Source organism: Xyrauchen texanus, chromosome 26 (genome assembly GCF_025860055.1).
Source record: "Xyrauchen texanus isolate HMW12.3.18 chromosome 26, RBS_HiC_50CHRs, whole genome shotgun sequence".
NCBI classification, from domain to species: domain Eukaryota; kingdom Metazoa; phylum Chordata; class Actinopteri; order Cypriniformes; family Catostomidae; genus Xyrauchen; species Xyrauchen texanus.
The window spans coordinates 30,651,708-30,679,416 of NC_068301.1; the positions used below are offsets into that span (position 1 = coordinate 30,651,708).

The window sequence follows — 27,709 nt, forward strand, 5'->3', positions numbered from 1 at the left end:
TCCTGTGGATGTTGCGGTCTGACCGTGGAAAAAAATCACCAGCAGACATCCAGTAGATTTACACCGAATTAACCCAGCCTTTATTCAGCATACATACGGATTGTTATCTGAAGATGCGTTATAATTAGCCTGGAGAAATCATCACCATCGTCTGTTGTGATCTGACAAAGACAGACTCACTGGTAGGATTTTTGTCCTCAGTATTTCTAGAGGGACACACGGAACATCGTCGAAACGGATAAATAAACACGATGTCGTCGGAAAAACACGGTAAAAATTTATATTAATCTGTTTGTTCATGTCACAGCTAATTAATTCAATTTATACATCTGATATACAAAATATAAATGTATTTAGTATAAAATGAGTAAGAGGCAATGACATGTTTATGTCGATGATTCATGAATATAATGTTTGATTTTTAATTCTCCATCCTCTTTTTTTATAATGTATTGAACTACTGCAGCGTTCATTCAGGCTGCGTCTCAAATCCTAGTGAGCTGCCTAACTAGATAGCATATTGAGCATCGGCTCGTGGGCGCGTGAAGCATTCTTGGGCATCATGTGCTGCAGATTTGGGCATAGGCGCGTTACGAATCAAAATGCCCTGATGATCCCCGTGAATGCTGTCCATGTAGGCAGCTCATTAGGATTTGAGACGCAGCCATTGTGTGCGTTCTTCGCCGCTGCATAGTGACATAGATCATGTAGGCTATAGCTTAAATAAACGGGACGTGTGGAGTTTTAAGAAAACAAATGTACAGATACGGGGGAGTATGTTTAAATATGTGTTGCATGAGGGTTGTAGGGCCCTATTTCAGTCGGCAGGTCCCTTGGGTCCGTGATTCAGCGTGCTGTGAGGTGGATGAGTGAATCTCTTGATGGCGTGAAATGATATGCAGATGTACTTTATATATAAATGATTGTAAATATTCTCATTCCTTCGTGTTTATATAAAGACTGTGTATCCCTTCTCACCTCTTTGTCAACCCATTTAGATAAACAATGAAAGTATATTAATGATTCATATTCATTCCTTTATACTTCATCTTTAGTGTGTTTGACATGGTCATTTATTTAGATATGCTCATAATTGTTTTTTAACGATACAGGCAGATCTGCACCCTGTTGTGTGTCTCTCTTTCTTTCTCCACCAACTAATTAAATATGAACTGCAGTGCCTGAAATCCCCCCATCTCATCCTGAACTATATTAGTGTGATGACATTGTGGACGATTGCATAATGATTCAGTCCCTTAGCATCTCTACCATGCATGGAAACACTCACATACACTGAAATAAACTCTTTCCATTGACGTGAGCTGATGTTCATCTCATTAAATCTTACTTGAAAGGGATCTTCCACATTCAATACAAGTTAAAGGAACAGTTCACACAAAAATGAAAATTCTGTCATCGTTTACTCAACCTCATGTGGTTTCAGACCTGCGTGCTACTTTTTCTTTGGAACTCAGAAGGAGAATTTTTGAAAAATATTTGCACAGCTCTTACGACTATTGACCATGGCCGTCAAGCTCCTAAAAGGACAAAAAATCACGTAAAAGTATTCCATTCAACTTGTACAATATATTCCACTGATAGCATTGTGTGAGGAACGGACTAAAAAAGTCGTTATTCTGTGAAAATCTCTTTCTCTGAGATTTTCTGCACATTCAGATTCAGAAGTTGTCATTGAAACCAAATGGCATTTGTTTTTTCATCTTTAACTTAAACATTTTATGGAAACTTGTTGCCCTAAAAAGTCAATTTTTCAGAGGTAGAAAATGTGTGTTGACTCAACTTATTTGTGTTTATCTTTCTGCTTTGACTCAAGTTACACTGATAAAATAATATAATCTATTTTTACATAAAATGCATTGGTGAGACCACAGATAAAACAATTGACAAAACCGATGATTTAAGTAATATGGACTTCAAATTACATAAACTTAATCATGTTTTTAGCATTGTTGTAATGTATACTGTGAAGTGCACAGTACAAGCTTTGCCTCTTAATGTGTGAGCATCTTGCAAATCAAATGCAGCATGTGATATCTAGTTAGGGAGGCCCATAGACCTCAACACTTGACAACATTCAGTAATGGTGACAATCAACAAACATCATTAAAAAGATGAGCTCTGAACATCACCACACAACCATTAACTAACAATACTGACAAAAACAATACAAAAGCATATAATAAGCAAAACATATTAAAATGTAGCATATAATCCCAACCATAAAAATGTATTGATGGTGCAATGCATGCTGGGAGCTGCAACATTATTCAAAATGAATTTGTTTGTTCAGACAACCTAGTTAAGATAGTTGATATAGCATTTAGGGGTTTGTCTAACATGTGTTTAGATTCAAAGTAATGTACATTTCTTAGTATTAAAGATCTTGCGATTAAATGATGTGACGTTACCTGCTCTGAATGTAGTTGATTCAACATATGTTTTTGAGTTAATGTGGCAAATACCCTTGTTAATTCAGCTTATGTATACAAACTGATACAATAACATCTTAACATGTTAAGTTGACTTTAAAGTTGTAAGTTGTGTCAAGTCAAAAAAAGCTCTTTCATATTATTACAAATCTAGTTTGATTCGTTGCCATTGGTAACAGACTAAAACAAGTTTAGAGAAATTATTTGAACTCTAAAACTCAAGTAGAAAGAGAGAAATCGTGAAACTCATCAACCTAACTTAAAATACGTTGTTTATTGTACTCAGTTTATAAAACAACATCAGAGCTTATAGTGCAGTTATTTTCATCTACTTTAAGGCCTTACTTTAATATGTATTTGTCTAATACTCCTTATTCGTGGTGTATGACACTTCATCTCTTGTGGCTCAGGATTGGAGGAGGCGTCAGGGAGGCAAGCCATGTCTCAGCAGATGTCACAGATGGCTCCGCCTCCCTATCTCCCTTCCCAGGACCCCAACATGCCCCCACATCCTCCTCCACCTGGCTGTGGCCCGCAGCCTAATTATCCCCCTCCTCCTCCTCCACCTGGATCAAATGGGTACCTGCAGGAGACCCAGTTCCACTGTGGGACCCTTGGGCACCAGGGAGCTCCGAACAGCTACACAGTGCAGACGCACGGACCAGGAGGCACAGTTCCTCATCCTCCAGTGGGCTATTTACATCCAGGATACCCCCTCCAACTGCAGCCCTGCACAGCATATGTGCCCGTCTATCCGATAGGAGCAGGGGTGAGTGGACTTTCTTTAAATGGCATGGAAGTGAGCAAATTAAATTAAATATATCAGTAGGGCATGAAGCAAACTTCACACAAGTACCTGAATTCAGAGCCAAACACTTAGCCAATGCAATGCCAACATGTAGTCTTTGGGTTACTGTGGCAGTGACAACCTCAGTACTCAAGGGGGTAATTATCTTCCAAATTTGTGGCAAAAATGCATGTGAAATTATTCAGGTAAATTGCTACAAATACTTTTTGACAGCAGGCAGAGCACTAATTCACTTTTTAGCATGAGCCATATACAGACTACATATTTATTTATTTATATAGTAGCCGTGTGCGGTTTAATAATTACTGTGATTCACGTAGCGACCGGCTTTTCCGGTTTAGGAATCTGCCGTCATTACGTCAGAGCTCCTTGGTCAAACAACACAGAAAGACTTCAAACTTCAACCGCACCAACATTCACATTCATCAGTTCTCACAGATGTTCTGCTGAAATCTGACTCCCCTGCAGATTCGGGCAGAAATATATTTCTGTCTCTTTAATGGTCTTCTCTCTCCTGTGTTTGTTTCCTTTACCTAGGCACAGCCTTACCTGCCGAACAGTGCCCATCATCCAGGTGTGACCCCTGGTCAGATGATGCAGATGCCCACTGGCATTGCTCTGATGGAGCCTCGTCGTCCACCTCACGACTACCTGCCCATCGCCGTCCTCACCACTGTCTGCTGCTTCTGGCCCACAGGAATAATCGCCATCATCAAAGCCGTGCAGGTGAGTGAGCCAGTTGGCCCAGACACAGCACTAATGCCACGGAAATGAGGATGACGAATGAATCATCTAACATATATAATTTTTTGTTTTGTGTTAAAGGCTGTTTACACCAAGTCTGATGCATCTGAATGATACAGAAGTACAGTATTAAATATTTGCAAAAACAAATTTGCACCTATACTTTGTGAGTCTGATGGCAGATTTTTGTCATTCCCTAAAAAAAGTTTGAAAGCAAATTGCACTCAGTGATGGTTTTTGTCGGCATTGAACAAATAATGGCAAATATAATTACAGAGTTCAGTATTGCAAAGTCCTTAGAGATGTATTGTTTAATTTAAAAGTGTTCTGGAGCATGTTGTTCGTGTTGAAAATTTAGATTAGTGTAATCGACTGATATTTGGTCATTTTGAGATTATTGGCATTGCATTGAAGTTTTAGTCTCTCCTTGTGTTAAAATCTATCAACAGCAAATTTGTGGATGGCTTATTTGGTATTATTCAATATATCGGCATTATATAGGCCACTTTGATATCTATATATTTATATTGCTTTGGCTGCTAACCGATATATCAGCCATACTGATTAATCATCAAATATTTGGTCATTTGGAGATTAATTTGGAGATCAGCATTGCATTAAAGGCCTGCCGATTGGTAGATTTGTTAGTTTCTCCTTGTGTCAAAATCTATCAACAGCAAATTTGTGAACATCTTAGTTGATATCATTAAATATATTAGCATTATATTGGCCACTCCGATCTCTAGATATCGATATATGTATCAGCTATAGACCGATATATATATCAGACAGAATAATTGGCCGATATTTGGTCATTTTGAGATGATCAGCATTGCCTCGATGTCGTACCGCTACTTGAATTGTTAGTTCGTCCTTGTGTCAAAATCTATCAACAGCAAATCTGTACATATTTGATTTGTTATCATTAAATATATTAGCATTATATTGGCCACTCCGATCTCTAGATATCGATATCGGCATCAGCCATTGAACGATATATAGGCCAGACCGATTAATCGGCTAATATTTGGTCATTTTTAGATAATCAGCATTGTATTGCAGCTGCCAAAAAATAAAAGTTAAGTTTCATTTTGTGTTCAAATCTATCAACAGTACATTTGTAGGCATTTTTTGTTATCATTAAATATATCAGCATTAACTAGGCCACTTGATATCTAGATATCGATAGCGGCCAGACAAATAATCAGCTGATATTTGGTCATTTTGAGATTATTGGCATTGCATTAAAGGCTTGCTAATAAAACGAAGTGTTAGTTTCACCTTGTGTCAAAATCTATCAAAAGCAAATTTGTAGATGTCATATTTGTTAGGATTAAATATATCAGCATTATATTGGCCATTCTGACCTCTAGATATTGATATTGGCTATTGACTGAAATAGCGGCCAGACCGATTAATCGGCTGATATTTGGTCATTTTGAGATTATTGTCATTGCATTAAAGGCCTGCCGATAATTAAGTGTTAGTTTCTCCTTGTTTCTAAATCTTACAACAGCAAATTTGTGGATATCTTTTTTTGTTATCATTAAATATATCTGCATTATATAGGCCACCTTGATCTCTAGATATCGGCATTGGCCATTGACTGCTATATCGGCCAGAGCGATTCATTGGCAGATATTTGGTCATTTGGAGATTATCAGCATTGCATTAAAGGCCTGCCGACAAAGAGAAGTATGGTTCCTCCTTGTGTCAAAATCTATCGACAGCAAATTTTATTCCATTTTATTTGTTATCATTAAATAAATCTGCATTATATTGGCCACTCTGGCCTCTAAATATCGATATCAGCATTGGCCATTGAATAGCCTGGATGTAATTGCCTTCATTGTACTCTGCACCATCCTCCTCCTCATTGTCGTTGTCATATCCATCCCATATATACTTAAATCTAAGATATAACTCTAATCCAAGATTTCGTATTTGTTCAGGTGCGTACTGCTGTTGCTCGGGGCGACATGGTTACGGCAGAGATCGCCTCGCGTGAGGCACGTAACTTCTCTTTCATCAGTCTGGCTGTGGGCATCGCCTCCATTGTGCTCTGCACCATCCTCACCGTGGTGGTCATCATCGCCTCTCAGCACCATGATGACGACTGGGAGCCTTAGAGCCCCAGTGCAAGGATGAACCCCCCCACCCTCCAGGCGCAAAAACCCCTGGTCGCCATTCCAGTCGGTATTCTGCTTATTCTGTTACAAAGCACAGATCTGGCTTGGAAATTCAATATTACAACCATTTTTCCATGTATTAGTCACAAGATAGGTCAACAGTATAGTAAATCTGAGTCTGGGGAAACACGTCTACCGTACTATAAACGTGCACACACTCACATTAACCTACCTGAACACTCCCTCTTTGTCCTAAACAAACACCTGTATTAGATCAATAAGAAAAAGAATATAGTGTACTAAAGACTCAAGTCAGTTCTGTCGTGTTATCATTTTGCTCTTAAAATTTGCCAAAAACATTGCTTTTTAAAAGAAACAAGTATTACAGAAACAATAGAGTACTTGAAAACAATAATGGTGTGCTGATGATTTTGAAATGACTACTTGTGATTTTTAAAACATTCCATCTATTATTTAAAACTGTATTGTACAACTGATAAATGATCTCTTTGTAGGTGACGCTGCCAAATTTAGAAAGTGAAGATGTGGATGTTATTTGATTTCTATACAAATGTATTGAACATTGTCAAATAATATAGTGAATATTTAAAAATAGATTACAAATGTTACATTATTAAATGTTACACCAATTTTCACATTCAGTTTACCCAAAGGAACTTTTATAATATAGTTTGGAAATGTATATATTAGTATTGTTAACTCATTTGTTTCTTCTCTAAAACCCAAGGCTAGAAACATACTTTACGCATGTACGCATTCGCGAATGCTTAGCAGAGGCATTGCTAGCACACAGATCTGTTGTACATAGAGCGACATTGTCTCATTTATGCACTACTAGCACAAAATGGAATTGCAATCTGTTTTATTTGAGCAGCTCAACTTTGCAACATTGCTTCAAACCAAAAACTTGAGTTTGGGGCAGGTCTGTCTTTTTGTCCAAAGCCGAACAATATCAGATGGTGTGATTTTTTTTACTTTTTTAAGGGGTACTCAAGCGGGCGATAGAGTTGACAAATATCTGAGACATTAAACTGGATGGGTTGTAATTCAGTCTAGCTATAAATGTTTAGAAAGTTAAACTAAACTTCTCTTCAAACTGTTTCTTTGCCATTGCGGTGCACTAATAAAGTTTACGCTCATATACAGTGGCAAGAAAAACTATGTGAACCCTTTGGAGTTACCTGCATTTATGCATAAATTTGTTTTAAAATATGGTTTGATATTCATCTAAGTCAATAATGAACAAACACAATCTTTTTTTTAAACTAATAACACACTAATTAATGTATTGTTCTTGTACATATTGAATACATCATTCAAGCATTCACAGTGTATGTTGGGAAAAAGTATGTGCACCCTATGCTAATGACGTCGACAAAAGCTAATGAGAGTCAGGAGTTGGCAAACCTGGCATCCAAATAATGAAACTAGATTGGAAGTGTGGGTTAGGGCTACTTTGACTTATAAAAAGCACTCAAACATTTTGAGTTTGATATTCACAGAAAGCATCTGCAGACGTGGACCATGTCTTGCATAAAAGAGATCTCAAAAGACCTACGATCAAGAATTGTTGCTTTGCATAAAGCTGGAAAGGGTTACAAAGTTATTTAGATGAGCTTAGATGTTCATCTGTCCTCAATTAGACACATTTTTTATATATGGAGATGGTTTAATACTGTGGCTACTCCCTACTCCATTCAGCCATGATGACTAAAAGGGCACACCGCAGAATGCATAATTAATATCTCTGTACATGAGTCTACTATATGGAAAAAATTAAACAAGCATGTTGTCCATGGCAGGAAATCACGAAGGAAGCCGTTGCTTTCCAAAAAAAGCAGTGCTGCACACCTGAGGTATGCCAAAGACCACCTCGACACTCCACCAATATTGGAAAAGGTTTTGTGGACAGAAGAAACTAAAGTTTAATTGTTTGGGAAGAACATGCATGTATGGTGTAAAAAAAGGGCACTGAATACCAACATGAAAACATCATCCCAACAGTGAAATACAGTGGGGGAGCATCATGATTTGGGGCTGGACCACGATCAAGATATCCTACAGGATAATATCAGGGTGGCTGTGTGTCAGCTGTAGCTCAGTAGATGATGGGTGATGCAGCAGGACAATGACCCAAAACATTGAAGTAAATCCTCAGCAGAATGGCTTTAAAAAAGGAAATACACCTTTTGGAGTGACCCAGTCAAAGCAGAGACATTAACCCAATAGAGATGCTGTGGAATGACCTCAAGAGACACCAGATATCATAGGAATTTGGCTGAGCTGAAGCAGTTCTGTAAGGAAGAATGATCCAATATTCCTTCTGAACGTTGTGCAGGTCTAAACCTCAGCTACCAGAAGTGCTTGTTTGAGGTTATTGCTGCCAAATCGACCAGTTATTAAATCCAAGGCTTCACTTGCTTTTTCCACAGCACTGTGAATGTTTAATGGGATGTTGTCGATAAAGACATGAAAGATTAAAACTGTTTGTGTGTTGTTAGCTTAAGCACATTGTGTTTGTCTATACTTGTGACTTTGATGAAGATGAGATCACATTTAATGACCAATTAATGCAGAAAACCATAAAACCACCTTGACATAATCTTTTCTTGCTACTGTATAGCGCCTCATCTGGCCATGCTGAGAATTAATTGCATTCTAACACATTTCAGAATGTAACAACATGGATTTTTTTTGCAATTGAGCATGCGTAGCTAGAAGCGTTTGTGTTCACGTACTTGCGTAGAATATGTTTCAGCAAATGTGTTCCCAATGTTCAGTTTTCCCCATGTCAGAGATGCTGAAAGAATTTATTGTAGTGTGAAATTAATGCTTCATTATTGAATATTCATTTTTTAAATGGCTCTTCATTGTGGGAAGACGTGGCATTTCTGTGTTGTGAAATAATGTGTTATTTATTGTTTGAACACTAAATTATTAATTTGTGTATGAAGCTGATAATTCTATATTTATTGAAATACGTAATCATAGGTCTAGTCGCTGTGCTGAAATATATTGTTATCTTTCTTAGATAACAGTCAATCAGATTATTGCTGGCATATTTTGATGAAGCATGTAGTAATATGCACTTTTATGCTCAGTAAGCAAGTAGGTAGTTTGTCTCACTTCTTTGTAGATGAGAGCGTTACTTGCTTCAAATTCTGACCTCATTGAAACTCTACACATGCTGCTGACAGTTAGCTGTAGTTTGAACTTATATAGCACAACATTTTGGTTACATTTTAGAGAATCAAAAGATCCCAGAGATTTAGGACATATAGATTATACCGAAAACATAAATACAATTATTTCGATTTTTATTTTAAGACTCTAGCAAATGAATGAATCTCTAAATGCATACATTTGTGTCAAACTCTTATTTATTAGTCAAACTTTTATTTTTAATTTCTGATCCTTCAAGAAACGGCACCCAAAAGTGGAAATTCTGTCACTTACACTAATGTTGCTCTAAACCCATGTGATTTCTTTCTTCAGTCAAGCACAAAAAAGGATATTACGAGAAATGTTCATGCTGCTCTTTTCCATACAATGAAAGTGAATAGTGACTGGGGCTTTCGTGCTCCAAATTGCATGGACTAATTTTATGCTGCTTTTTTGTCTTTTTGTGACAGCCCCAGTATTCACTTTCATCATATAAAAAAAGAGGAGCCAGGACATTCTGCTAAATATCTCTTTTTGCATTTTTATGAAGGAAAGCTCAGATGTGTTAACGTAAATGACCAAATTTCCATTTTGAGGTGAGCTGTTTCTTTCAAAACAATAATGGTACACTGGGTTTTATATTTAGAGATACAGTTTTAGAATTTCAACATTTCAGGCTTGACAGTTGTGCTGAGAGTAAAGTGTGCGTCATTGCTTCAGTGAAATACAAGCCGATTTTGATAAATGAATGTGTCCCATTATGAATTAGGAAAGAAGAGGGAAAAGTGTCATTCACGTCATTTTTCAGCAGTTTCTTCCCCCATGTCTATCAGTTTTAAGTTTATTTTATTTATTTGTGTCATTTGAACGGCATCATATCTTACTTTTCCTGCTCTCTTTAATCAATTTCTAATATCTACAGTATCTGATCTATTTTGAACAATGACTTGCAGAATATAGCAAATGTTTTGCTGAACTGTTTGTTGAATGACTTCTGATGTCTTGTTTTTAACTGTTAAGAGGTGTGATTGTACATGGTCGTGTTTATATGGGCTACATCTAAAAATATGGCCCTAATTTTCTAAGAACTATTCAAGAGAGTATAGTTTCAATAGGAGTCCTATGTCTGTTACTAAGACAAACTGGTGGGATAACGTTATTTTGGTGTTTTACGGTTGTGCAAGCACTGTACAGCTGACGTAAACCTAGCTTGTTTATAAATAGCCCAGCAATATGTATTTTCACACAGTTGTGATATAAAGCTAATGCTTTATTGTTATGGCCACTAAAATCGTATTATCTGTAGTTTCTGCACACGGTTTCTCTAAGCTTGTAAATGCGACAGTTTATTCAAATGCAGGCTCCCTTGTGTTTGTGTGCTTCTAGAAATTTATTCTTTTGAATCTCATAAAGATGTTACAGTCATATTTAACCCCCAAATAATCAATTATATTTTGCTCAAAGAAAATGCAGCCTGGTTATAGGACCATAGGATTTATGGCTTTGTGGCATTTTTATGACTGAGCACATTTTTCCAAAATGTTCTTTTTACTGCAATGACAAAACCTTTCTATATTATTTCAATTGTAAAGTATTTAAATGCATGATGGAAGTATTTGTTGTAATGACTTATTTTATATTGCAGTGTTTTACAGTAATTGTATTACTGTAATACATCAAGATAGTAATAATATTACGGTAATGAGAATTCCGGACGAAAATGTCACAATGCAAAAACTCATAATGGACCAAAAACAGGCTTCATTTTATTATTACAAAATATAATTTCTTTTGATATGGGGCTGAATTGTGACTTTGTGAGATTCAGGCTTTTGGAGGCCAAACATTAATTTGCTTTGTATGATTCTAGTGGTTTGAATTAAAGAGGAATACCTGGTTGTGCAAGAATCGATTGTGTTGCGTCTCTCTCTCTCTCTCTCTCTCTCTCTCTCTGTTGTGTTTGGCCTTTCCCTTCGTCTCAGTGGTGCTATTTATAATTGCCCTGTTTTTTCCTCACCATCTCTGAATCTTTTTTCCTTTGTATCACTAGAGCTACAGTTTATCTCTACATCAGATAACTAATAAACTGCAGGAGGTCGCCAACTCTGCATAAAACCCTCTTATCTGCATTTTTCTCCTATTATTCAGGCTTCAATAAATGCCAATGGGGCTGCAGCTCTTCTCAATCTGTGGGGACATCTGTCACTCTGTGGACCAAGTTTAAATGATAATCAGCCATCACAGCACGAGAGCTAAGATGGCTATTAAGCAAGAATCAGCATGATTGTCAGCATAGGAAATAAAAAGACTAAGTTAAAGAGCAATACATTGATTAGAAATTGGCAGCAAGCAAGAGATAATAGTGTAAAACTCATGAAAATTGATCCAGGCCATTTAAAGGATTTACCTGTGCAGTAAAAGAATAGTATATTTTTTTCCTATCCCCAAATTGGAATTCCCAATGCGCTCGAAGTCCTCGTGGTGGCGTAGCGACTCACCTCAATCTGGGTGGCGGAGGACAAATCTCAGTTGCCTCCGCGTCTGAGATCGTCAATCCGCGCATCTTATCACGTGGCTTGCGTTACCACGGAGACATAGCGCATGGAGGTTTCATGCTATGCTCTGCGGCATCCAAGCACAATTCACCACACGCCCCACCGAGAGCGAACCACATTAAAGTGACCACGAGAAGGTTAACCCAACATGACTCTACACACCCTAGAAACCGGGCCAATTGGTTGCTTAGGAAGCCTGACTGGAGACACGCCCTGGATTCGAACTCACGATTCCAAGTGTTGTAATCAGGGTCTTTACATGCTGAGCTACCCAGACCCCAAAAGAATAGTGTTAATAGTTTTAGATAAGCTAAAGGTGCGGTCACAAAACACTTGACGCTCCATTCACTCACATTCACATGCATCACAAAGCGGGAGACCATAAACATGGTGAACTCTCACATGCCAATTCGTCTAATGTGTCCAATAGAAGATCGAAATGTCACACGCTGACCTCTTAGCTCAGCCCAGCATCATCTCTGAATTATCAACAGTAATTTTGCATGCTCAAAGCCTAGTGTGGCCATGGCTTTATCGTTTGAAAACACATTGATTTTGCTGTTTATGCTGCTTGTAAACACTGGAATGGTGTTTTCCTTCACTGCAAACAATCTCCGTAAGCACATAGAAAACCATGACATTAGGAAATTGAAAAAGTCGTTTTCAAATGAAAACCTATTAGTGTGGATGTGGCTTAGATTTTAGGCTTCAGTTCTGTGTAAATAAAAGAATGCTTCAGGGACAGGTTGTCATGACTCTTGGTGCATGTCTTACGTTATTTGACCAATCACAATTCAGTTTGAAAGTAGACGTAAGAAAGAACACCAAACAGAATTCACCCTTTGCTAAGCCCCGCCTTCAAAGTGTTTCTGACCAATACCATCTTAGCAAATGTTGCCGTCTACCATTTCTCTGACAAGCGATTGTTTTTTTCTAACAGGAGTCTAAGGGGTTTATGCTGAATTTTATAGATTTTTTTTTTTGTTTTAATAACGTTGCTGGGTCACTTGTAATAGTGACACGAGATACCTAGAGAGGATACAAGCAGTGATTTTTTTTCTTAAATCTTTAAATATGTCTCGAGAAGAGTATGCTAAAGCACAGAACTGGTAAGCAGAAGGTTGCTGGTTTGATCCCCACAGCCAACACAATTGTGTCCTTGAGTAAGGCACTTAACTCCAGGTTGCTCCGGGGGGATTGTTCCTGTAATAAGTGCACTGTAATTCACTTTGGATAAAAGCGTCTGCCAAATGCATAAATGAAAATGTAAATGGCACCTACATTTAGGTTAATTAAAGCTTTAATTAATTTACATTTTGATTCAGGTCTTAATAAAGGTGATAGTAAATTAAGAGTTCATAACTTTATAGTGAGTGTGTTATGAGATGTTATGAGCAGTTCTGTTCACGTTCACTAATCTTATCAGGTGTGTAATTGCCATTAGATTACGCTTTTCACTTTTCAAATGACTGATAATCGTTTGTCTCGATTCACAGTCTCCAAAGTTTTCAATCAAATTAATATGTTTTTGACCATTTATTTGACAAAAAATGTCAGATAAATATGCTTTAAAATGCTGCTATTCATTCCAGTCCATGTAAGTATATTATCATTCTGTTTACAAGGATATTTTGCCCAAAAAAAACGCACTGTTCAAACGCATTCGTTCCAATGGGGAGTCCTGCAGAGCTTGTCAGAGCAAGCAACGGTAACCAAGGGGGGTGGAGCATAGCAAAGGGTCAATTCAGTATGCGAATGGTAAGATGATATTATCACTTTCATTACATTTTCAACAAACCCTAACCAGTGGTAGAGAAATATGCAAGTAATAACAAATCGTTATTTTTGTAATTACTGTAACTGAGATCCTTTTTATGGTCCTAAGATTTGCATCGTTTTCTAGTTTTCTCGCAACTAAACTTTATTTCTTTTGATTTGGGGTGCAATATGACCTGGATATGTTCTTGACAGGTTTTGTGAGATTTATCCAAAAGGGAAAAAGGTGGTAGACAAGAAAGATAAATCGAACTAGAGGAAGCAAGCAAGCCAGACAGTCGGAAGGATCACAGATGGTCATTTAGCCTCCCAGAGAGACCCATCCTTTCAGTAATCATTTAACTGCAGGCCACTGTCCTTTTTTCACACAGCTTTCCCTCTTCTGCTCTGACCCTCACGGCATGCGATTGTGTCACCCATACTGCGCCCATGTACTTGCCCACCAATCACCTCCACGGCTCCATCAAGACTGATTAACAACCTCTGTTGCCCAGTTCAGTGCTGTTAAAAGCTGCTCTGAGCTGTATTAGTTATTATCGTGTACCCAGCATGCTTTTTGGAACAGCTCTTTACTACTGTATGCCAAACTGCTCAGCCAGTTCAGGCCAGTGTAGATTCACTGACTCGCTCTCTGATTCATGTTGACACCCTTACTGTCATTTCCTATCTCTGTAATGCTACAGTGCCTCTCTCCTCTGCATTCACTGTCCTCCCGTCACCAGAGGCTTACGTAAAACCACTGCTTACACCATGTCCTAACTAGGCATGAAGTTTCCAGTAACAAGTCATTTCCCTGTCCATTCTGAAAGCTATGTTGAATGGTAATTTGGACCAATGAGATTTCACTGTGGCCCAGGATACCATGTGACTGGTTTTAGACAGAAATAGAAACCACACTACCACCAAAATTTCATGTCACTCATTGTTTGTTTTCACTGATGTTTCGGATCAAAAATACGATTATTGTAGATGTGAAATCAAAATTGACTCCAAGTACACACGTTCCTGGTCTTGTTGTGTATGTTTTTCGTCAGTGCACGTTTTTGCCATAAACAATTAAATCATATTTTTTTCATTCCCTTCCATCCAACAACCTGTAATGCAATCCATATCCTGCTGGGCCCTACTTTTTTAATCTCTTTAAATGTCCTGTGTGTTACTTCATCACATTACAGAAGTAAAATGGTTTAAAATATTGTTTCATTTTGACGTTAAGTTTTTATTGGTTCGTCGCGGTGTATCTGGTTACAAGATGGCAGACATATTCACAAGTCCTTGCAGGTAGAGTCCATGTCAAGTCTCACGTCTTTCAAGGCCAAGTCTAAGTCAAGTCTTAGTTCTCTTTTTCTTTTTTGGCAATAGTTCTTTATCTGCTGCTGGTTTAATAAACCCTTTATATGCCTATTCAATTTTGAAATATTAAAACAGACTTATTATTTATTTAAACTTGTCTAATAAAGTAAATGTTTTTACTTAAATAATGGATTTTATTTTTATACAGTAAACAATCAATAAACTATTCATTTTTTAGCATTAAAAGAGAACAGTGTTTACACAGAAGGAAAACTAGCTTTGTCCATAATTCTTTAGGGCTTTAAAGCATAAAATGTCTTTATGAAAATGTACCATAGTTTTTACAGTGGTACTTATTTGTAACAAGACCATTGTAACATCAGGTAAAATCAAGCATGGATCGTCACTACCATGGTCAAATGTAACATGATTTCTATAAACAAACATTTTTGTAAAGAAAAATTGTATCCTACAACACATTTAAAACTATAAATACATATTATAAACATTTATAAACTGCCATAGTGGTAATAAAAATGAATAATATCCCATCACTCCCCTAATGTAGCCTATTAAATATGTAATAGAGCTATAGTAGTAATATAATATTTATTATGAATATATTTCTGCCTAAAATACTACAGTTATTGTTACTATAGTTCATTCATGATAAAGGTGGTGATTTGAGAAAAGTCTGCTAATTTATGTTTGTGCATGTCACAGTGTATTCTCAGCATCAGTGCTGTTTTGTCAGGCCATTTAATGTGGTTTAAAACTAGTTTGCTCACCGATAGGTTTGCACAAGAGAATTCTGTGCTGAATTCAAATGTTTCTGTGACTAGCGCCATGCTTCTCACTGGTCCTCGCAGTGCTGTAATGATTGCACTGTGAGGTTGAGAGCTCGAGACTGGTCCGCGATATGCTTAAAAGCACCTGCTCTGCGCTCGCACTGCTTTGTCCATTGATCCGGGTAGCGAATAGTGCTGTTTCTTTCCACTTTTGATGGGTTTTCCATTTGATGTATCGCTTAACATAAAATGGTAGCACATAAATGGGGAGAGAGAGATAGGGAGAGTTGGCCAACTCTGTAGTCGCACAGGCGGGAAAAACAGTCGTAAAATTACTTTTTACAAGTCTAATTTTTTTTGCGACTTAAGTGTGACTCGAGTCCGAGTTGCAGACACAAGTTTTCCTCTCTGCGAAATGGCATAATTCAGAATCACACAAATAACCACTATAGCCATGATAAAGTCTTTAATCAAAAATATACAGAAAATACAAAATAGACAGCTGTGTGGAGCAGGAATCTTGACCAATGAGATTTCATTGGGCAGACTAAATGCACTGTGAATTAAGCAACAGTAGGTACAAATTTCAGCAGATGAAATCAGTCTGTGCTTAATGAAAATTTGAACCACTGCCCCAAGTGGCTGAAGCTGGAATTGTTGAGGCAAAATGTCCACAGAGTGGCGCCAAAAGAGAGTTGTGTTTTTAGTTGTAAATTATGTAATGCAGTCAACAGGAATCAGGGCTCCAGACTGCAACTAAAATGGTCGCAAATGCGACCAAAAATAAATTATTGCAACAATAATTTAAAATCTAGTCGCCATTGGCAACAGTTGGGATGTATGCTTTCAAACGTGGTTTTGTCAGATATCATCTTGTGAGTTACTGATTACATCTTCAATGTGCCGGTGTATCTTGCACCACTATTCACCCTTTCTAAAGCTGTAGAAAATGTTTCATTTTAGAGCAAAAATGCAACCTCCAAATCAATACTTCCTGATTTTTATGAGACCAGAACCCCCGTTACGGATTTACAGAAACACATCTGAAACATGTTGATTTCCAGTTTGACCATGTTGAACTGGGGGCGGGGCAACTCAGAGCAAAACAACATAGAGACCGAGCGATCAACTAACGTCTTGTCACTTGTTGAGTTCTCAGCTTGTTGAAACAAAAACTGTTTATACTTAACATGGAAGAGAAAGGAATCACTTGTTTCCTTTTTTATGTTGTGCCTGGTTAGGACATGGCATAAATCATTATCATTATGACTACATTGTAGTTGACAGTTAAACTAAACATGAAATTTGATTGTCATCTACTGCAGGACCTTTGAACCTACATACTCACAGAGACATAGAGAGCCAGTGGAATGATTTTTCCCTGCACCTAAAGGACACTGTGAAGAAGCAGGAAGCCTGTTAGATACTAGAAGTCTGACATAAAGTGCACTGTAAGTCATCAGGAGCTGCTCAGCCATAGCCTGAAAAAACATATCCACATTTTTTTATTAACTTAAGATGCTTTCAATCACAAAGGACACTGACGAATTCACATAAATATTAATCTTCACCTGATATGAAAGGGTGGGATCAGGCATTAGACTGAAGTTTTTTGTAAGTTTAGAGTCTTCTCTTTGACTAGTTGATGCACTTCTCTCTCTTCCCCCCACCAACAGGGGGCGCACTTCATCAGGACCCTCCTCATCCTCCACTAATCCATCCTCAGAATCCAGTGTCGTGACCTCTGTCACTAGAATTAGGTGTGACATTCTTTTCTTGATTCTGTTCTGTGGGGTAAAATGTAGATTTTGTGATGGTATACAATTTCCTTCTACCTTCTAAGCTAGTGTAAAATAGATTAAGACTAAACTTGACCTAGAAAGAGTTTAGCATTCAGCACTTTTACTTAAAGGAATAGTTCACCCAAAAAGGAAAATTCTGTCAATAGTTACTCACCTTTATGTCATTACAAACCAGTATGACTTTGTTTCTTCTGTGGAGCACAAAAGAAAAAACGCTGCATAATGTAGAGTGCTTTCCATAATGGGGAGTAGGGCTATTGAGCTCCAAAAATGACAAATAACACCATAGAATTATCATAAAAGGAGATCATATGAATTGTGAACTATATTCCAAATCTTCTGAAGCCAAACGATAGTTTTGTGTGAGGGAAAAACTGAAATGTAAGTAATTATTCTCTGAAAATCATCCTTTCGACCACAGCTCTCAAATCTCATTTGCGTCACCGTAGTTGAGCTCACAGCCTCACTTCCCATTATGGAAAAGAACACTCTGGACATTGTGCAATATATTATTTTGTGTTCCATGGAAGAAATAATTCGGTTTGGAATGATATGAGGCTGAGAAAATTATGACATAGTTTTCATTTTTGGGTGAACTATTCCTTTAAACTCTTCAACTCTGGGCCATTTTTGGGCTGCTGCCTAAAATGTTTTCTCACACAAATTTAAAAAGCTCACAATTTACACATACTGTGGACTAATTGGCAAAAATTTGTCAAATTTGTATTTATTTTTTCAGAATGGAAAAAAAAAAGACTACAGTTATTCATAAATAATATTGTATATGTTTACAATGTAATGAGTAAGTGAGGATGAGAGCAGGCTTCACTCAGTGTATATAATTAATTTTAAGAGTGCTGGCCTAAAAGATAACATATAAAATGGGAAAAGTGGCAGCACTATGCATATATTGTTTATTTTGTACAGACGCGTTTCGGCGTGTGCCTTCTTCAGTGTGCACCCTCTCTCACACACTCTCTCTCACACACTCTCTCTCTCTCACACACCCACTCACACACACTCTCTCTCCCACACCCACACTCACTCACTCACTCTCGCGCTCACACAAACACACACACTCACTCTCTCACACACTCTCTCTCTCCCACACTCCCACACCCACACTCACTCACTCACTCACTCACACACACTCAGAGTATATCCATAAGCCTATTTTTGCAACGTCTGTGAGTGGGAAACGTTGAGGTACCAGCGCGCGTGAACGTCATGGCAACGTACAAAACAAAGTACCTCGCGCGGGAAACACTTAAATGCGCGTAACTAACGTAAATCAAGCAGGCTAGTATGCAGCATAATCCACGAAGTGTTGGCGAAATAAAAAATTAATGGACAGATTTTTTTTTCCAGAAAACTTCTTGCACAAAATAAATTCAAGCACTTTCAAGGACCTGTATATGTATGTTTATTTTCAAGAACTTTCCAGGGCCTTGAATTTTATTTTTCAGATTCACAAACTTTCAAGGATTTCAAGGACCCGTGGGAACCCTGCTATTATTACATTAGCTAACTACCAACTAACCAGATAAAATTAACAAATTGACAAGCACTTACTGGGCAGAATGGCTCTTCAAATGGCGGACGAAATTGGAGGTTGTCGTCTGGCTGTCCGCGATCTTAACGTTGCATGTCTTGCAAAGCGCTGTTCGTCTTTTACCATCTTGATAATCATTTTTGAAGCCGAAAGCGATGACCCTCGGTAACGTTACCCCTCCGGCTGACATGTTGATGGGTTATCTGATCTAAGTGGGCGTGGTGTGCGTAAGGTACGAGAGGGCATGGCTGATGATAGCCTATAGTGTCGTGATCCAGTCATGACAAAACTATTCTCAGCCTGCGCTCCAGCTGGATCAACTTTATTTTTTAAAATAATTTATATATTTTATATTCAAACTGAAAACATGATGTGATTAACACTCAAGTCATTCAAGTCTTCGTCTCTCAAGTCAAGTCAAGTCCCGAGTCTTTAACTTCCAAGTCCGAGTCAAGTCTCAAGTATTTTATTTTTTGTCAAGTCAAGTCACAAGTCATAAAAATAGCGACTCGAGTCGACTCGAGTCCAAGTCACCAAGTCACAAGTCCCCATGTCTGCATGCACCACTCCCACTGTTTAATTGAATATCTCGGCCTTTGAGTGGACTAGCAGCTCAATCTAGGTGTCATTACTTATTATCATCAACAAACGATAACATATATTTACAATGATTTGTTTAGCATGCTTTACCTGCTGGACTACATATTTAGTTTTGGACATCTAAGATATAACATTGGATTATTCACACAAGCAAGCTCACAGGTAAGTAAAAATCAATTTTTTTTTAGAAAACTGCCTAAGGTAAAATAAATATAAACTTTTTAGCTATTTGGAGTTTTCAGCAGGGGTGGTCGGCGCATTAAATGAGATGTATATATAATATATATTTGATGCCTTACAAAAATCATATTTCACTTTGTGATTCTTTTGAAATTTCTTTAACTGTGGTATTAAGGCAACAACAACAAACTGAGAATAAGAGCTTTCATTTGATGTTTGATTTGTCTATTTAAGTGCTATTTGATAGACTTTTATATTCATATTACTGTATTTACCACATGACCTCTAGGTGGCACTGATTTGCGCCGCGAATGTTTTCAGGCCTTATTTTGTTACTTTATGTAACATAAATGCAGAAGTGATGGTGTGAAGCACACCCGGCCCCCAAACGGGCTAATCATCCGAGGAAAGGGATAAGTACAGCAGAATGCGGCAGTTTGGGAGAGAGAGAGTCACGTGCAGCTGCCATGTGTGCGTTCATGTTTTTGTGTCTTTTTTTAAGTTCCTATTAAAATATTACTTTGATTGTTCAGCCGGTTCTCGCCTCCTCTTTTCCCATTTTAACCTTGTTACAGATAGTTATTTATGAAAAGTTCAGATTCTAAGCTTTCCAACAATTACCACATGCCTGACTTGTATTCGGAGACTTGAACATTTTTAGCGTAACATTTTTTATATATTTTGGACTCGCCAGTGGGTCCATAGTGTTGACAAGGTTAAATTCGGACAGTAAACTGTTGAAGTACAGTATGACATAGATGCGAAAAGTTTGCAGACATTTATCCTGCAATCTACTCTACAATAATTTCGTTATTTTGTGTACCACTGTGTATCTGGAATACAAAACTTTTGTCAGTATTGATCATTTTCAAACATCAACATAAGATCAAACCAATCAACAAAGATAAGCCAACCTGTACTTGATATCTGACAATACTCCTGTCCTCCAGAGCTTCAGTCAGAGATCTCAGACATGGGGACAAGTCCCAGGACACAAAGAAGAGCTGGACCGAGAAAGAAAAACAGTAAGAAAGATCATGTAAACTAGTTTGTTCAGCAGTTCATCAGATAAACCACAGAAGCAACTGAACCAGATAAGCATGCAAGCACAGATGTGCAACCAAGGAAATTACCCAGTTATCTGATCAAAAAGCATAACTTGCCCTTTTTAGCTCGGTAGATGACAAATAACTTGTTCAAGAACTTTTTTCTCCAACATGAAGATGTTCAGTTAAAATGTGCATGAATGTATAAGGGAAAGTGTGTGTTTTAGATACTGTGACAAGTCAGAATTTCTTCACTATTTTAAGTTTGCCCTCATTTTCAATGTGTCTTTGTGAGTTCATATCATTTGTAGGCTGAATAGATCCAACAATCTCTCCAGCATTACAGAAGAACTGACAAAGACACACAGAAAATGAGGGCATCATATACACAAAAAAAACAAGGTTAACAAGACTAGTAACAAGACACACCTGGGACAAATTAACAAGGGAAACAGGAAAGAGGGCAGAACTTCAAAATAAAAGTCACACAAGAATCTATCACCCTCTACTGGATGCTAGGAAACGTCTGACCAAAGTGTGCCTGCGCCAGTGCTGATCATGTCACGCTCAAGCACGTGTTCAAAAACATAGTGAAACAGAAGCTGCACTTTTCGGCTTCATGTTTCGGCAAATATCAGTTTCTTGCATTGTTTCGAGCAGTGGTGCTCCCTAACTGCAGAATCTACAGCCCCACGGCAAAAGAAAACATCTTTTCCCGAGTTGTGAAAAAAAGGCAAGTATGTCTTTCAAACAAGTTTGTCCTCGTGGGTGGAGCACAAAAGTGCGTTTATTCTGGTTTACAAACAAGTGACTCTTATGAACCAATTATTTTTGGTCAATCAAAACAGACAGAGCAATCAGTGTAGACCGACAAACAAATTACTCTTATGAACTGATTCGTTTTAGTGCATCAAATGAGACAGTGCATCCAGTGCAGTCAAAAATGACAAAATTTTTGAACGAATGACAAAAATCGTTCAAAAAGACTCACAAACTGACTCACTAATTTTCCTTATGCCAAGCTGAATTTAAAGATACATATTTTCAACAAGATATTTTTTTGTAATATTATTTTATATATATATATATATATATATATATATATATATATATATATATATATATATATATATATATATATATATATATAAAAGCAATAATCAGAGTATTGGCAAGTAGCATATAAATAGAATTGAAGAGATTTGCTCAAATCATGTCAACATTTTTATCTAATTATTCCTTATACTCAGATTCTAGCAATAATCAGAGTATTGGTGTACTTGTAAACATAGCCACTGATGACTTAAAGGGACAGTTCACCCAAAAATGTAAATTCTCTCATCATTTACTCACCCTCATTCTGTCCCAGATGTGTATGACTTTCTTTCTTCAGCTGTACACAAACAAAGATTTTTAGAAGAATATTTCAGCTCTATAGGTCCATACAATGCATGTGAATGGTGACCACGCCTTTCAAGCTCCAAACATCACATAAAGGCAGCAAAAAAATCCATATGACTTTTTTACTATCAATTCTCCTCCCTGCCCAGTAGATGTTGATATGCATGAATAATGTGAATTGCCAAAAACAAAAGAAGAATGTGAAAGTGGACATTGATATTAAAAAAGGACTTAAATATTGATCTGTTTCTCACCCACATCTATCATATCACCTCTGAAAACATGGATTAAACCACTGAAGACATATGGATTACTTTTATGCTGCCTTTATGTGATTTAATGTTTTGGTCAGCATGCACTTGCATTGTGTGGACCTACAGAGCAGAAATATTCTGTGTGTTCTGCAGATAAAAGATAATACACATCTGTGATGGCATGAAGGTGAGTAAATAATGAGAGAATTTTAATTTTTGGGTGAACTATTTCATTAAGACTAAAAACCACAAAAACTCCAATTTTGATTTCATGGGGTCTTTAAAGAAAATCCCCAGTTTTGGTAATTATGACTTCATGTGCGCTCATCTCATAAATACAATCATTCCAACATGACTTGAAAGACGCATTAGCAGAGATTACGTTTATTTCATTATAAAAGTGAAAGGTGAAATTACTTGCAGTTTTCCTTTGCATTTATGTACCCAGTCAGCCACTCCCAACAGCAGCCTGTGTCTGACCATCCGCTCGTTTACCCCCACCAACCGCACATCTATGTTCATGTTTATCTGAAACATCAACACAAAGATACGTAAGTCTTAGCTACGCTCTTCTGTTGTTTGGCCTGCAGTATACCAGCATTAAAAGAGAATACAATTGAATTGAACACACAGTAAAAGACCGGCTATGACAAGATATTACATAAAAGGTGATACTAGAGCATGTCATGTGACAGCCCACCTTTTTGTTGCTGTTGTGGAAGATGAGGATGATGATGGTGGTGATGATTATGGACACCAGACTGACACACATACAGAGCACCCAGAAGTTTGTTGTGCTGCCTTCAAGGTACATGTGAAGGGATGAGTACAGCGCAAACCACAGCACCAGATACAACAACTGCAACAGACACAAAACAAGCAAAAACTCCTCTATTTCCTTTCAGTCACTTGATTCTAGACATTATTTTCTGGTTATTCCATCTGCATGCTAACTGAACTTGCTATTGTGCAAAGCAATGAAAGGTGATCTGAGTGGTACATGTCATGTTGGTTAGTCCAAAACATACTGTTTAAGATTTCTTATACTGTTGAATAAAGAAGAGCAGGAAATATGCCTGTTTTAGCAGCGTTTATCTTACAGGTGCCATGATGAAATTAAAAATGGATGAGTTGAAAAGCAAGTATCTTCTGACAGACGGGTGGTCCAGTGCTATATGAAGTGGATGCTCAAATTCCTCAATTGGAATCTGTAACAGTTAAACAGTCAGCATTAAATGATGTGGAGGTTATGTAGTGTAAAATAATTTACACACAAGTAATACACAAGGCAATGTTTTTAGGAATGTTCAAGCAGCTTTTTTCAAAGCATAAACCGACCCAGGAGCTGTCAATTGTATTTCATTGTATGAAAAAGAGCATTGTGAACATTCTTCAAAACATTGTGTGTACAGATGAAAGAATTCGTCAAACAGGTTTGGAATGGCATGAGGGTGAGTAGCTAAATGATGACAGTTTTCATTTTTGTTTGAGCTATACTTTAAATTCTTTAAAATCTAGTGTGAAGAATGTCTAAATATGGTGTAGAGACTGGAAATGATTGTATACAATGTTGGAAATTCACTGGCCTTGAAGCCATTTGCCTCCAGAAGAGTCTTGCAGTGCGAAAATTTAAACCTGGGAGCCAACCAAGAGGATGTGGGCACCGTGGCCAACACCTCACCTGACAGGAAGAAAGAGATCAGGTGAGTTTTCTTAAGCTGAAATCCAATAGATCTATTTATAGATCTAATTGGCTCTTCAAACCAACAAAGAATTAAAATGAAATTAATGTGTTCAGAAGAAGTGGAGCGCTGCATTCACTTGATCACATGTTATCATTGTATCACAAGCATTTCAGGACCATTGGGTCCTGCCCAAACTCTTAAACCAGCAAAAAAAAACAGGAAAGTAAAATCACATCACTCTCAATAACAACTACACTGTGTTTAATGATTTTTGTTAGATGGTGTGTTATAGATACTGAAATAGAGGGCAGGATAGAGAAATTGTGCAATGTACCATTCATCCAAGTGGACACTGTGCCTCGTTCTCCTGCACTGGATGAATGTCCTGTGGGGGATTCAACATCACCCCTTTCCTCTTCGTTACACCGCCGCTCCCTCCCCTCCATGGCGACAGCCTCTGGCAGAACCTGCTAGAAAACACAGGCACTCAAATATAAGGACACACTTTGGATATAAGCTACAAATGAATATAGAATTTGGCATGAAGAATGTTAAATTACTAACTAAGAAGTAAAAATACAGTTAGGGGCAAACACATCATCACTGTTACAATACTGCAGTGTTCTGATTGGTTGCTAGGTGGTTACTAGGGTGTTCTGGGTGGTTGCTTACTGGTAAAAATACATATATTTATATAACAGAGCTGGGAAATTTTACACTTTAATTTCTGCGATTAAAGGGACAGTTCACCCAAAAATTTAAATTCTCATCACTTACCCTCATTCCGTCCCAGATGTGTATGACTTTCTTATTTATATATATATATATATATATATATATATATATATATATATATATATATATATATATATATATATATATATATATATATATATATATATATAAACCATTTTTATTTTATTTTTGCAGAACACAAACAAAGATTTTTAGAAGAATATCTCAGCTCTGTTGGTCCATACAACGCAAGTGAATGGTGATCAGAACTTTGTAGCTCCAAAAATCACATAAAGGAAACATAAAAGTAATCCATAAGACCCCAGAGGTTTAATCCATGTCTTCAGAAGCAATAGAATCAGTGTGGGTGAGAAATAGATCAAAGTTTAAGTACTTTATGTACTATAAATCTACACTTTTAGATGTGAAAGTGAAACTAAACAGGCACCACATGTGACTTTAAGATATAAAAGTGAAAGCGTAGATGTATAGTTAAAAAAAAAAGGATTTAAATATTGATCTGTTTCTCACCCACATCTATCATATAACTTAAATATTGATTTAACCACTGGAGTATACCGATTACGTTTATGCTGCCTTTATGTGCTTTTTGGAGCTACAAAGTTCTGGCCTCCATTCACTTGCATTATATAAACCTTTAGAGCTGAGATGATCTTATAAACGTCTTTGTTTATGTTCTGCAGAAGATAGAAAGTCATAAACATCTGGGATGGCATGAGTGTGAGTAAATGATGAGAAACTTTCATTTTTAGGTGAACTATCCTTTTAATAGTTGACTGTTTAATGCATAAAACGAAATAAATGCAATTAATGCAGTATCCATTTTTTTCACGCTCGAGTAGACGGTCGAGTAGACTGCACATGGGCATAATGATCATGGGAGCGGATTTACTGTATAGAGAATTCACCCGCAAGTGGTGAGCCAGGTGTGGGAGAGATACGGTCTAGCTGTAGTATCTCTTCACATTGCCCGAAAATGCTTACTCGGTGTCATCTGAACCAGTGTCAAAAACGAAACCGCGTGAGAGAGACTAGGCATGTGTGCTATAGAGACTGAACGACAGCCAGAAAATAATTGTTTTTGAGATTTTAAACTTCAGCATTCAATTTGTTTTAGATCTGTACTGTCTCTAATAATGCAATGGAAATGTACGCCAATGAAAGCCATATCTAGGGGCCAGATTATCACGGAGACTTTAGGGTGGGCTCTTTGACTTGGACCAGTAACAAACCTCCCAGAACACTCTAGCAACTCCCTAGCAACCATTCAGAACTGCTAAGCAACTGCATAGCAACACCCTCACATCATAGAGAAGCTAGTTTTAAATAGTAAACATCAATTACGTTTTCTCAGAAAACATAAAAATGGTTAAGTGTTGTGTTTTCAGTCATTTCAGAAATATAAAAAGCCTAGGTGAGGTAATTTAAAACTGATATTGCAGTCAGAAAGGACATTGCCAATTTTTTTGAACACTACATCTGATGTTACTTTTATACAGAGTCTGTTGGCATACCTTCAACCACAGTCCAGCTTGTGGTTGGGGTTCAAAGAAACGATATTTTCAGCACAGCGCACTGCCTGTTTAAGAACAGGAAACAGCAACCTTGTAGACAACTTCTCTTTTTACAGTTTCATACAGAAGAAACTGAGAAAGACGTTAGTTCCTCAACAAATAAGAAAACGGATAGGGTTTCTCAACCAGTTCTATAAAGTTCTGCTGCATGCACTTTCTAAATAATAATTGTCATTGTATTGTCAATGTTATTTATATTATATATATATATATATATATATACACACACACACACAATATTGATACACATAAACATTTGCATACATGATGGTGATATATTGCTTCATAGAACTGTAAATGTTTTACCACTGTGTCCTGTGGAACGTAAATCAATATTTCCTGGAATTTCAACAAGCCTGTATGCGATAACACTCACAACTGGCAATCTGCAGGCAGAAACAAAGATAAGACAGTGACAGAAAGAGAGCTTTAGAAAACTATTAAATTACTTAACCTAAAAAATTACCCCTCCATCACTTTCTCACTCACCCTTGTTTGTTTGCTAATACAGCAAACACATTTTATTTCTGAAGTGTCATGTCAGAATCTGCATGTGATGATTATGCGTCTGTCCATTAGTTTCACTTTATGTCAGTCTCTTCATAGTGCCATACCTGCTGTTGCCACAACCATTTTTTTTCTTGTCAGGCCCCTCCCACTTTTTTAGTTATTTAGCTCTTTATTACAATTTATTTTGCCATCCTCCTAATTGTTAGTCTCAACACCACTCTCTCTTTCTCTTTCATTCTCTGTGCAGTGTCTTCCTCTTTATATGAATGTTAAACTCTGATGCCAGCTTTGAAATCCTGCCCCTCTTGCTCTTCTTCTGTCTCTCTCGCTCTGTTCTTTCTTTTTCACTCCCAGCTTGTGACTCAGCCTGGCCACATGACTACAGGAACATACATATATACAATTTCACAGCCTGTGGCAAAAAGCTGTAGCACTTTTATTTGAGCACATCTTGGAGAGAGAAAGGGGACACAATATTAATACACATTTGTGGTGGTTGTTTATCTGTATTTGCTGTTGTGTTTCAATAAATCTACCAGCATCTGAAAACAGGTTGCTGCAACCATTTGTTCATCATTGAATTAAACATTAGTAGGCCTAAATAAAGGATGAAAATCCTTTAT

The 27,709-nt window shown here is 37.3% G+C and overlaps 2 protein-coding genes across 4 annotated transcripts; one reads left to right on the plus strand and one right to left on the minus strand.

Moving 5' to 3' along the window:
- Positions 1-11,509, plus strand: LOC127620378 (proline-rich transmembrane protein 1-like). Its single transcript, XM_052093599.1, has 4 exons — positions 1-270; positions 2,861-3,219; positions 3,796-3,984; positions 5,955-11,509. The coding sequence occupies exons 1-4, from the start codon at positions 252-254 to the stop codon at positions 6,129-6,131; spliced, it is 744 nt and encodes a 247-aa protein (XP_051949559.1). The 5' UTR covers positions 1-251; the 3' UTR covers positions 6,132-11,509.
- On the minus strand, positions 3,088-27,395 carry LOC127620376 (transmembrane protein 268-like). Of its 3 annotated transcripts, XM_052093598.1 has the most exons (12): positions 27,066-27,395; positions 26,883-26,962; positions 26,517-26,581; positions 24,581-24,716; positions 24,148-24,242; positions 23,662-23,769; positions 23,262-23,420; positions 22,979-23,089; positions 20,775-20,864; positions 17,298-17,513; positions 17,075-17,207; positions 3,088-3,232 (listed from the first exon to the last, which is right to left on the minus strand). In XM_052093598.1, coding segments are annotated over exons 4-12 (1,026 nt in total). In that variant the 5' UTR covers positions 24,693-24,716; positions 26,517-26,581; positions 26,883-26,962; positions 27,066-27,395; the 3' UTR covers positions 3,088-3,230. The 3 variants fall into 3 exon arrangements, with proteins under 3 accessions (XP_051949558.1, XP_051949557.1, XP_051949556.1); XM_052093597.1 differs by lacking the exon at positions 3,088-3,232 and having other exon boundaries at positions 16,184-17,207; positions 24,581-24,713; XM_052093596.1 differs by lacking the exon at positions 3,088-3,232 and having other exon boundaries at positions 16,184-17,207.
- Between the last annotated feature and the right edge of the window lie 314 nt (positions 27,396-27,709).